Below are 12,828 nucleotides of genomic sequence, written 5' to 3' on the forward strand. Positions count from 1 at the left end.
AAAATTAAAATTCTAGCCTTAATGTAAGAGGTGATATTAGTCACCTACTCGCTGTCCCCAAATTATGGGAGCACTCAATTCCTCTTGACTTTTGCAATACCTTTCAAGGGTGAGAAAATAATTCAGTAACTTTGAAATTGTGCCAGAATACCATTCTTGGCTCTGGAAAAAGGAAATTATTGTATTCTCTCGAGCCTGTACCTCTCCCAACTTTGTTGGTCTACAACTCCCAACCATTGGCCTTGCTGGCTGAGAGTAATGGAAGTTGGCAGTCCAACTGCATCTGAAGAACTACATTTACCACCCCCCAACATAAACAGAAAGAGGCAATGGATGGGAGAGAGCAAACAGGGCAAGGGGAAAGTAGTTTTTTTTACTACTGCTGCTGCAAGGCTGTGTAAACAATACACAAATCACCAGCATCCTAGGAGAAAAAACACACACAGAGAAGTTGGGTTTGGTGTCAATGACCCCCAAACTCAAGACCACAAAACAGAATCTAACCTTGAGAAGGAAGAACAAGAGTTGATTTCAAAGACTAGGGGCTATTTCATAGCATAGGACAGAGTGGCTTGTGTAGACATGCAAAATGTCAGAAAAACAAAGTTTGGACTGTTTTACTCAATATTAAGGAATGGGCATATAATATGGCATCACAGGTATCCCCCTATCTTCAGAACCAACTCTCCAGATGTTAATAGAATACAACTTCTATCGGCCCCATAAAGTATGGTCAGGGATGACTGGACCTGTAGTTTAACTTCTGGAGGGCACCAGGTTGTCTAGAATTTAAAATATTCAACAAAAATTTTCAAGGACAGAAAAAACAATTACTAACTGAAATTTCAAGCAAGACAAAAGAAAATAAATAAGCTCCAAAATGAAAACACAATCCCAAGTAGTTTTCTTTTATCACAAACTTTTATTTACAACTTTACAATGGCAAAAGATTTGCAAACCAATTTGCTATCAAAAGAGCACTTGACAAGAAGATACTTTGGTTGTAAGTGTCACTGGGTGCAATCCAGCTGCATTTAATTTTATGCATTTTGATATTTGCCTTCTGTAGGATGTGGATTGCACCCACTTTCTGCAATGCAATTAAACTAGTGTAAACCAAAACAGCTTATGCAATCTGGGCCAGAGGCCTAAATATACGTATAAAAGATTATGCCTTCTTTCAACCAGTACACTGAAAATACTTCTTTTATATACAAAAAACTCAAACACAACCATTATTCAACATCTGCACAACTAGACAGACAAGCAGTAAAACTTGTATCTCCTAGCCACATATTCAGGCCCTGCCTCCTAGACACACACACTCACCAAGATGTACAGTTTTTTATTTTATAAATAAGTCTATTAAATCCCACAGAAAACTAAAAGCAAATACAACATTCCGTCTGGGAATAAACTTGTACATTATCTTGAAGGAGTTCAACCTCCAAAATCACATAGAACAAATATATATAGAGAGTGAGTCCCAATTTTACAAACATTGAGAGAAAATAAAATATATTGTTAGCTGGAATGGAAACTCGAAGACTCCGACTCTGTCGAAACAGAAGAATGTCCCCCTCGCTTGCCTTTGGAGAGAATCTTAAGGCTTGAGCCTCTGCTAACAGAGGTCAAAGCATTTTGGGCAGATGTCTTGAATTTGGCACCCAGGAAAGCATAAAGGATGGGATTCAGGCAACAATGGAAATATGCCAGGGCTTCAGTAATGGCGATCCATTTGTGCACAACCTCCTCAAAGTAACAGCCGTTCTGGATGACTCCAAGGGAGACAAAGATGTCTATGCTGATGCCAATGTAGTACGGTAGCCAGCAGGCAAAGAAGGCAACAATGAGGATGACTGTGGTCTTCAAAGCTTTGCGCTTCTGTTGGCCTTTTGACTGTGACAACTTGGAAATAATAATGCAGTAGCAAGTCAGGATTATAAGACCAGGCAGGACGAGGCCTACTAAAATATGCTGAAACCTGAAGGAAACTGTCCAGGTTTCGTGAGGGTAAAATCGCTGGCATACATATTTTACATCCGGCTCATCAGTGACCTTACGTGTGCTAGCAAAGATGATATCAGGCACAGTTAGAAGCAGAGCTGGTAGCCAGACACCAATGTAGACGATCCTTTCCGCCAACAACTTCCTGGGTCTCTGGCTGTTGGTTGCATGCACAATTGCCAAGTACCGATCTAAGCTTATGAAGGCCAAGATCAGGACACTGCTATAGAGGTTGACCGTGTAAATGCAATGGACTACTTTGCACAAGAAGTTGCCGAAGTACCAACCAATCACGGCATCCACAGACCAGAAGGGCAAAGTGATCACAAACAGGAGATCAGCCACTGAGAGATGTACTCGATACTTGTCAGTCATGCTCTTCAGCTTCTTCTGATAGCCCATGACAACAATAACCAAGCCATTGCCAATGATTCCCGTCAAGAAAATGATGGAGAAGATTGTGGGCAAGAAGATCCTGTTGAAATCAGCATTCTCCTGTCCGAAACATGCTTCTTGGTAGTTGCCATCGTCACCAGAGCCGGTCTCATCGGTACCATTGTCAGAAAAGTCAACATAGTATGCAGAAGACAGCTGTAGAAGAATTACAAGAACAAAAACAGTAGTTAGAGAAAGCGTCAATGTTGTATAGTAGATAGCTCCTTAGATTTGACAACCAGGATTCAAATCCTCAAGAGTACCTTGAGGTGACCTTAACACTGTCAGTCTTTTCTTCTCTGACTTTTAGGGAAATGAGAGTGATGGAAGCAGTTCTTTTGAGAACATTTATTACACTTTTATTAGTTGCAATAGACAAGGAAAGTTCTCTTTTAATTGTTTATGCCTTGCTACTGTAGTGTACCCAAGGGTTCTGTCATTCTGCCTTTAAAGCTCCTAATTTTGCAACTAAAAACAATAACGGCCTAGTTCCTTTTTGTAAACTTTCAATTTTTCTTAACACATAGACAACATATTTTAGTTTCCAAGAACCGTCAGTGACCTAACCAAAAACTAGAAAGAAAACACGAATCTTTAAAGACAAGAAATGGAAACTAGCGGAGCCCTCTGTTCTTCAAATGCAAGGAATTTCCTTCATGGATCACTAGATAAAATCTTGCAAATAGTGCAACAGGTGACAACTGTTACAGGCAAGTTAGATCAGAGCACATGTGATATACTTGCAATACAGTCAATCACTGCTTTCCATTGAATCTGTGAAGGCTATGAACAAAATAAAACACAATGGGGATCAGATGTGGTCTGCAGGGTTTTTTCTAGATGGAAGTGCTATCTATGAAGTAAAGTCATCATGCCTGAAGTGATTCCCAGATGTACAGTAGAAAAATGAACATTAGTTCCCTTTTTATCTTAATGACAAGAAGAAACTAATTTTAAAACATAAGTAGGCATTATAATGGATTTACAAAAGCCACCCACTGGAGCTTCAACTTGGGATATGACAGCAAACATCCAGACTGCCTTCAATATTTCCTCTATGGAATAAAATGCTGGTCAGAAAATGTGCTTCAGGTTCATAAAGTATTTATACCAAGTTTTCATTAGCCATGCAGAGCACTGTGCTATACACATAATATGACCTGGAGGAGCCCAGGAAAGGGATAATGTATTACTGGTCCAGTAAGAGGAAAATCCAAGAACATCCATGGGGCCAACTCAAAAGACCTTTATTAGGGCCTACTAACAAGTTACAATGAAGTGGGGAAACCTGTGACTTAATGGAAACTCACTGGGTTAGATGTTGAGCAAAACACACACACACACACACACACAGAGAGAGAGAGAGAGAGAGAGAGAGAAGGGGGCAGAGAAGAAATGAGTATGTTGGGCAAAATGGAAAAGCCTAAGTCCTCATGTGATTGCTGTTCCCCTGTGGCTGTTGCATAGGACTGTTTTGTCAGTAGGAGGGAAAGGACATTTTTCAATTATGCCCGCCAACAGAAGAAGAAAAAAAAAGAGAAGTAGCATGAGAAAGGGCATCTTAGGAAACCACCAGCCCAGCAGACAGGGAAAGAAAAGCAAGGGGAGGGTGTGGCCACCTAGGTACAGCCCCTGCCCCCTCGGGCATTGAGATTCCCCCCCCCCCAATCTCTTGCACAAGCTTGTGACATGAGAAGGGCATCTCAGGAAACCACCAGCCGTTTGAACACTCAGACAGCGAATAACAGCCAAGGGAGGGAGTGGCTACCTGGGCACAGCTGCTGCTACCCAAGACTTTGAAATTCCCTCCACCCTCTGCATCTCTTGCACAATCTTTGCTCTCACACTTCAACAGAACTCAAGAAACCGTGTAGGCCAATTCAAAACAGATCTATTTTTATTTGGGCCACATATTTATTTATTTTTAACAACTTTTAAAAAGGAGGCCATCCTGTATCAAACATTGCTTTCCAACAGAGAAATCTCTTCCCCAAGCAGGAGAACACAGATGTTCAAACTGCAAATGAAGTAGGACCCTTTAGATCTTGAACATCTCCAAACATGCAAGGGCTCAAAAACTTAATCAGGAATTTTTGTTGAGGTTTAGAAATCCTTTGCTGAATGTTAAGTAATCTTTCGAACCAAATCTGTTACCCATTTAGCTAACAACGAAAGTTGGTATTATTCTGTCATGGATGCTTTAGTTGAGATTTCTGCATTGCAGGGGATTTGGACTAGATGACCCTTGGGGTCCCTTCCAACTCTACAATTTGATTCTATACAGCCATTGACCACCCGATGCGATATACCCTCCAAACAAACCTACACAAATCACAATATTCCTCTAGCTAACCTCCCCCACCCTTTGGCCCCACCTCCCCAGTCTTAAACGGATCCATCATACAGATCCCGCTGCGTGTTTAACTTGGAACAGGTAAACTTAAGAAATCGTTACTGCTCATAATGACGAAAGGCTGCAGTCCTAAACCCTCTAATCTAGGAGTGAACTCCACTGAATTCAGCAGGGCTCACTTCTGAGTAGACATAGATAGCCCATTTCTAAATATCGGTTCCCACTGTCTTCAGCGAGTTCTGCACCATTCCTCTGTTTTTGTATCAATGCAAGCTTACGACTGGAAAGGCAAGGCGGCTTCAAGAGTGCTCAAATGCGCTCGATCCACCTTCTAACTTTTCCTCGCTTTGTGCAGCCAAAGCGAAGTCACCGCGTTTCTAACCGCGCGCAGGGAAGACGGAGAGCCACCGCCAAAGTTTCGCCTCAGAATAATCCTTGGGAATTCAATAGGATGCAGCTATAAACAAGCAAAGGGTGGTGAGCTGCTTTCTCCCGTAACTGGATCTCAAGCATAACAGAGACAGAAGACACGCAAAAAAAAAGTTTGGGTTTTTTGGGGGCAGTATGTAAACATTAAACTTTTTTTATAAGGGCAAGCTGCCGTTTTAGTTAAGTGATTCATGTCCTCCTCCCCTGCAACAGGTTCCTCGGGCTGCAAACCACGCGCGCGCACCCCGCCAGAGGTCCATCTACGATTCTACTTTCTATTACTGTATTGCTTTGTGGGGAAGATCTCAAACCGCCAACCCCAACTCAAGCACATTTACGTGCAAGCAAGTCGCGTTCCTTCCATAGCATTTCTCCCTAAGGGAAACTGGAAAAAAGGACGCACGGAAGGGTGCACGAGCATGTGCTCCACGGCCGACTCGACAACCCAGCCTTAAAAAGAGGGCAAAGTCCGGGGGCGACTTTTCTACAGTCTCTTGCAAGGCTATAGCGCCGGCTATTATTGCAAGGTGCAGTCCTGATCTACTGCCGAAGGGAGAGAATCTGCTTTATTGTAAGAGTCCCTAGGAGCGAGCGAGCGAGGAGCCTTGGCTCAAAAGCACATTTGCTTGCAAAGAGGAATGAGCGCGCTCCCATCTCTCCGCCTCTTGAAGAAGCGGAGGCGTCATCCATGTCCAACACGATTACTATTATTATTACCACCGAAACAGCCGCATGGCTGTGCTTGGGCTCTCCCTCATTTTCCGCGAAATCCCGCTCAGTTAGGCAACGCACGCCACTGGGAAGCGGCATCTCCGCAGCCCTCCAGTCCGAACACTTTCTCATTCATTCAGTCAGTCAGTCATTCCACCCCTCCGTCGTCGCGCCACACTTACACCCGCGCTCCGATCCATGGCTCCCGTGCTCTCTCGGCACAGCCTCGCCTCGCCACTTGCAGCTGCCGAACCAAACACAAACAAACTAAAGTTCTCCCGCCGGCGCCACCCGCGCTCCTTATAAAGGCGCCCTCCCCTCGGAGCCAGCCCGCAAGGCAGCAGGCGCCTCCTCCCACGTCTGTAAGGGAGGGGTAGGGTGGGGATCGCGGTTAAGAGTGGGAGGGCGAGCAACCAAGCGATCGGCGGAGCGTGCAAAGGAGGTACCCCGCGTGGTTCCTGAGCATGCGCCGAGCGACACCGCCGAGCCTTTCTTGCATGGGGTCGTCGCCGCGGACTACACGCCTGGGGGAAGGGAAGTCCCTAATGGATTTGCAAGGGATGTAAATCCTTTCACTTAACGTTTGCCCACTGAGTCCACTGCTCCGCTTAAGAAGGCTTCGTTTTCCAAAATCCAAGGCTGAGGACTGAGTTCGTGTCTTCTGTATCGCCAAGGATTCCACCGTATACTAAAAGAGGGAAGCAACCCAAATCAGACCCCAGAGAAACATGGTTAGCGACGAGAAGAGAAAGCCAGCCTTGGAAGATCATGTTCTTTTTAAGGAGAGGTCTCCGAAAGCGACAGGCCAAATTTACATAGCCATAGCTTGCTCTTTGTCCCTGTTGTTTGGTACTCAGTGAACATGGAGGTGGTGTTCCATACACCCCCCCCAATCTAAACTTGATTCCTAATCTATAAAAGTTGCCAAGGCTGCAATCCTGTACATGGTTATTTTCAATTAGTCTGTTTGAACTCAAATGACAGTTGCATACATAAGAATGGGTTGCAATAAGAGTAAGCAATAATAATAATAATAATAATAATAAATTAACAACATACAGTAGTGCCAAATTAAGTAAGATCCAACTAGAAAACATTTTATCAACACTCACAATACGGGAGAGATGTAAAATACTGCATTAACTACTACTGGTGAAGCCTTTGTTTGCCTTGAACAGGCAAGGATCATGTATGCTTTTCGTTTGTACAGTTCTAGCAAATAAGTCTTTGTCACAACTGTGGTCATCTTAATCCCGGTGTGTACTGCTAGTTTGGTGTTACATGCACACACACACACACACACACACACACACTGCTTAACAGTTGGAAATTAATGCAGAATCACTGATTTCTTTGCACTTGTTTACAGCACTTTCCATGCATAAGTTTGTTACTGCTGCCACAATTTGTTGTGCAATTTCTTTTTGCAACCATCACTTGTACCTTGTGGCAAGGAATTTCATACGTTAACTACTATGAGCTGTGTGAAGAAGTCGTTTAGCTGTTCTTACTGCCTTTCCAGTGTTTTCAGAGAGAAACAATTGCAACACTCTCCTTCCTTTAGTCATTGGTTCCCCCCCCCCGAACCTAACCTCGTAAGCCTTTTTTCATATGAAAGATGTATTGGACTTCTGATCATTTTTGTTGCTCTCCCTTTTCTGTATAACCTGCAGTTCTTTGGTGGGGGGCATAGCTCTATAGGATCTTGGTGTGTCGCTGCTTCAGGAGCACAGAGCGTCCTCTAAAGGACACTGATCTACAGGGATTGTTGACTGGGCCAATAAGCAGGTTGCACAAGTGACTTAAGGCGAGTTGCACCTGTGGCAGTTCATTTCCTTTTTTAAAAAAATAGAAGTGGAAAAATATGGAGAAGGAAGTTTTACACAGGCCTCCCCAGCTCTTGGGAATTGCAGTTCCCATACTGCAATACTGAAGGTTTTCTAGGCAGGAGTGTTAGCAGTGTAGGTAAGGATGGGGAACGGTGACAACGTGAAAAGAGAGACATAGAAGTCAAATCATTAAATTGGGCCTACGCTGCTGGTTTGGCTAAATGTTTTGAAAAGCCCAAGGACTGAAGCAGAAATGTTTTACCATCTAATTTGAACCTGTACCTGTATTATGAATTTCAGTGATAAGGACATATTTGATAGAATTCCCCCCCCCCCACATCTTTTTTTATTCATTTTATAAAACATACAAAATACAATACAAACACTTGTACAAAATACCAATATTTGACACAAAGCAGCTCCCTACACCACTGTACAAACCACTCTAAAACAGGTGTGGGGAGCCTCAGTTCTGCCTGACAGTATTTTATTGTATTGTTTTGATATGTTTATTGGGGTAAACCATCCTAGGGCGTTCTCAACAAAGAACAATATATAAGAGGGATAGATAAATAAATACACAAATCTCTTGCTTCTCCCAGTTTCTTTCTTTCCAACTTTGCTCACTTCTTGCTTTTGGGCCTCATCCAGCACTGGCATGCAGCTCTTGGAAAGTTACCTGTGAGCAAATGGGCATGTTGGGACACAACCTGGATCCCCTGGTCTTGAAGCTCACCCTTTGGCAGGTGGGCCAGAGGCAACTGTCTACACACAGGCATAGGCAAACTCCGGCCCTCCAGATGTTGGGGACTACAATTCCCATCATCCCTGACCACAGGTCCTGTTAGCTAGTGATGATGCCTACAGACTTCTCTCTAAACTCTACCATTTACTCTAGAGTATTTACTTACAGGTCCAGCAATAAAGTCAAGGTTTGCTACGTTGAATAGGCGCAGAAGCTGGTTGTCCCCTCCTATTCTACTTCTTCACTGATTCACAAATTAAGCTCATTCAGCAATCAAGAAGGTCAAAGGTGACTTGGTTGGTCAATGAAACTCCCTTGAAGGCAAGGGTCTTCAAGAACGGAGTTTTCAAATGTCAATGACTATAAGATCGATCATTCATTTATTTGGGAATTGGAACTGTGCTCTGCTGCTTTTGATGAAACTTAGGGTTGCTTGAAGTGTTATGCATTTTCTTTTGAGGACATAACAGGGGAACCACCTCCCTCCCCTCCCAAACTCACATGCAGATAACAACACACAACTATTTCACTGAGTGTGCACTTGTGAGGAAAAGGTGATTGGTTGTGGTTGTGGCTTCTCATAAGAAGTCAAATCCATGCATGAGTTCCATGCTTTTTATTATATCAATGTGTTTGCTTCTGTGTACTGTTTAAAGCAAACCTTACTTACCAGTCAATGGCTTAGTACTGCAGCTTTGGAGTGGAGTCCACAGGTCATTTGTCTGGCATTAATTTCACTGGAATTCCTCCACAGTTAGTAGTCTTGGGATTATGGTCTTTTGGAATTGGCTTTTAAAAAATGTATAGTCCCTGTTGTTACTCAAACTATATTTAAGGGTGTGTGTGTGTGTGTAATCGTCCGAAAAGCTTCTTTTGAAAAGGAGTAGAAGGGTGTGATTAATGATTTCCAAAGCAGTAAAAGAGGTGGCTATGTCAGCAAAAGCATCTCATTCTCTGTGTGTGCAACAAATCTTTTGCAAAAAAACAGCACTTTCCCTCATTTGTTGATTGCATTAAATGCTTTGCTACCGTGGAATAGGTTGTGAAAATTAGAATCAAGTCTACTTGTTACAAGTTTTTGAAAACATGTGCAATTTGCAGTGTGGAACCTTAAGTGCCTTTACAATAATAGCATACCAGGCATCTGTGAATCATTAGCACACACTTGTTGAATGATTACAAAATGTTTATGACATTCGCTGATGAACGAAGTGTGACACTTAAATGTAACTGCTGATGTGCTGGCCCTGGGGGTGCCCAGCACTGAGGACTCCAGGTGGGATAACCAGAAACTCACCTGGGGCCGAGCGGGGCGTGGCCAGCAGTCCAAGAGGGGGTCAGTCTGGCAAAAAGCAAGGCAGCAAGCAGGGCAAAGTACAGGTCGGGATCAGGTACAAGGACACAGTCAGGCACAAGGTAGCAACTGTGTTGCTCACGCAACTTGGGGCTGGGGTTGGCTGGCTTTTATCTGCCGCGAGGCATAGGGCGGCCCCGATCCTCTGGTGACTCGCCTCTCCTTCTGTCCTGGAGGCGAGCACTCCTCCTGCAGGAACTTAGTTCCCTTTGCCTCTCTGCCCTGAGCCTCTGCAGCTCAGGAGAGGCTGGTGGGTTACTGGACCCAGGGGCAACCTCAGCTTCCTCTGACAGGGCTGGGAGTGGAGCACCTACAGGCAATGGGTCCTCCATCCCATCAGGAGCCAGAGCAGACTCAGCAGATGCCTGCACCTGAGGACCCAGCACAGGTGAGGACCCTTCAGACTCAAGCCCTAGCCCCGGATCTGCTGGTTCTGAAGGCGGGGAATCCTGTGCAGGCTGGGATCCTTCAGGTTCAGCATCTGAGTCTGACTCCCAGGCCCCATCACAGCTGAAATGGTTGACTAGCTTTTGAAAAGATGAACTAAAAGTGTCTTAGTCACATTATTCTGTAGATATAAGAGTCAAGCTTATGGCAGCAGGAGTCTTTGTTGCATCATCGGTGTCCTTGCAATGAACAATGAGCACTTCCATTCACAGTGGAGGCATCAAGCATCCTATGGTCCTATATGTTGCAGCTGTTTCACCTCCGTTGCTGCAGCCAGATGGAATGATTACTACTGGTAATAGCTGGCAACTGAGAGGAAGGAGGAGCCAATGGGGCCTGTTTTTTTTGCTGAGGCAGATGGTCTGGGATAATGATAAACAAACGTGCTGTTACACCTCTCTTTCTGCGACAGACAAATGGAATGGAAAAGGTATCCCTTATTCCAGGCATAGGCAGACTCGGCCCTCCAGATGTTTTGGGACTGCAACTCCCATCATCCCTAACAGGACCAGTGGTCAGGGATGATGGGAGTTGTAGTCCCAAAACATCTGGAGGGCTGAGTTTGCCTATGGTTGCCCCATTCCAACCATGACACTGTACCAGGGGAGGTATTCACTCCACTCCACTATTGTTACCCTGACTATTCCTACTTTTGACTTCGATTCTTCCATTTTGTTCATCCAAACCACGTGCTTGTTACTGATTACTGCCTAATGGCCTGTGCAATGAAGGCATGCTGTGTGCTATGTAGCAGAAGCAAGACTGTTTTCTCTATGGCTCCCTTTTGTGGCCTCCAGCAAAGCACTTAACCCCTATGCCTTAACTCATCCATCTGTAAAATGGGATAATGCTGTTTTAAGTGCCTCAGAGGGTATTGTGTGAGCTAATTTGATGCCTGGAAATCACTTCGTAAATGGACAAAGCTGTATTTCAGAGTCCCAAACAGAACTCAGAGGGAACCCCAAAGAAGGCCATGGTCTTATTTTCTTCCATTGGGTAGGTGTTATGTTCAAGAGGAAGAAAAATCTGCTCTCCTATGGGATAGTTTACTGCTTGCTAAGACTGAATTGACCCTGACAAAATGCTTTTGAGCAACTCAGTTAATCTTTCTAGCAAACACATCTCCATTTGTGCGCCAGCACAAGCTGACAGTTTTATCTCTGAGGATTACATAGCAGGGCAATGTAGGATGCATTTCCAGGACATTTCTAGATCTGACATCAGATCAGGATTAGGAAGACAGTCAAAATGACAGCCATTATTACCTGACTTGTGTCATTGCTTCACCTTGAGCAACAGGTCCTCTTGGCTCAGACTTGCTTAACCAGACATGGCTCTGGCTTTCCTCCTGATGTGAAAGTTCCATTAAAACTCTTCAAGGTGTTGGTCAATGTGAATGGCAAATTACAAGTTGAACAGGCTTGTTCTGAAATCTAATTTTGGGCCTTTATTTAGTGCTAAGCACAATTTGATTTTGCCTGTGCTGAAGAATGGTCATTATGGGTGACCTATTTAGAAGATCCCATAAGAGCCCTGTTGGATCAGGTCAAGAACTCTCTACTTCCAACAATGTACTAGATGCTCCCACAAAGCCCATTACTTGCCAGGCCATAAAGGCGACAGCTCTCACTTCATCCTATACCCTCACTTCATCCTATACCCTCTGGACTTCTGCCAGAGCCTCTGGAGAGACATTGCCCATCAATACTGGGCTAGGTATACAAATAGTCCAACCTTGTCTAAGGCAGCTTCCCATGTTAGCTCCTTTAATGTTCTGAAGTATGCTGCCTCTGTAGATGGAGACCAAGTTTAATTTCCATGGCTATCATATGAACATAAGAAGAGCCCTGCTGAATCAGGCCAGAGGCCCATCTAATATAGCATCCTGTTATCACAGTGGCCAACCAGATGCCTATGGGAAGCCTACAAGCAGGACCTGAATACAACAACACTCTTCCTCCTTGTGATTCCCAGCAACTGGTATTCAGAGACATATTGCCACTGATAGTGGAGTTAGAACATAACCATTGTGGCTAGTAGCCATTGAGATCCTTAACCCCCCTTCCTTTTTTTGTAATCCCAAATAGCTAGGAGAGGTCTAGCAAGCTTTGGGTGGTTGCCATACAATGGCTGTTGAGCTACGTTGAGTTTGGTGGGTCACCATTAATGCATTAATCCTACTGTTCCATGGTTTGGAAATTAAGGAAAAATTAAGCTGAGCCTGAGGCATGGAAGAGAATTGATTCCTGTGTCCCCTAGGACTTGACAAGCGTCAAATCTGTTACGTCTAGAAGGTATCTCTGAAGTGGTTTGTTCAGAACTAAACACAAGGTTAGAAAAATAGTACACTGAACAGTAGAGTTGGTATGCTAAAAATATCTTGGGTACAGTCTGTTCAGGACGTTGTGTGCTATCAGATACTTTGATACCCGTTTCAAAACAGGAAGAAATACTGGTACATCTGAGGGACCCTGAGGATAAGTCTACTACTGCCTCATTGCTTCTAGAAAGGTCCCTG

General features: G+C 44.1%; 1 protein-coding gene across 1 annotated transcript; it reads right to left on the minus strand.

Moving 5' to 3' along the window:
- Positions 1-899: 899 nt before the first annotated feature.
- CXCR4 (C-X-C motif chemokine receptor 4) lies at positions 900-6,307 on the minus strand. The gene is made up of 2 exons (XM_033164067.1): positions 6,118-6,307; positions 900-2,598 (listed from the first exon to the last, which is right to left on the minus strand). The coding sequence occupies exons 1-2, from the start codon at positions 6,133-6,135 to the stop codon at positions 1,525-1,527; spliced, it is 1,092 nt and encodes a 363-aa protein (XP_033019958.1). The 5' UTR covers positions 6,136-6,307; the 3' UTR covers positions 900-1,524.
- Between the last annotated feature and the right edge of the window lie 6,521 nt (positions 6,308-12,828).

This window comes from Lacerta agilis, chromosome 1 (assembly GCF_009819535.1).
Source record: "Lacerta agilis isolate rLacAgi1 chromosome 1, rLacAgi1.pri, whole genome shotgun sequence".
NCBI classification, from domain to species: Eukaryota; Metazoa; Chordata; class Lepidosauria; order Squamata; family Lacertidae; genus Lacerta; species Lacerta agilis.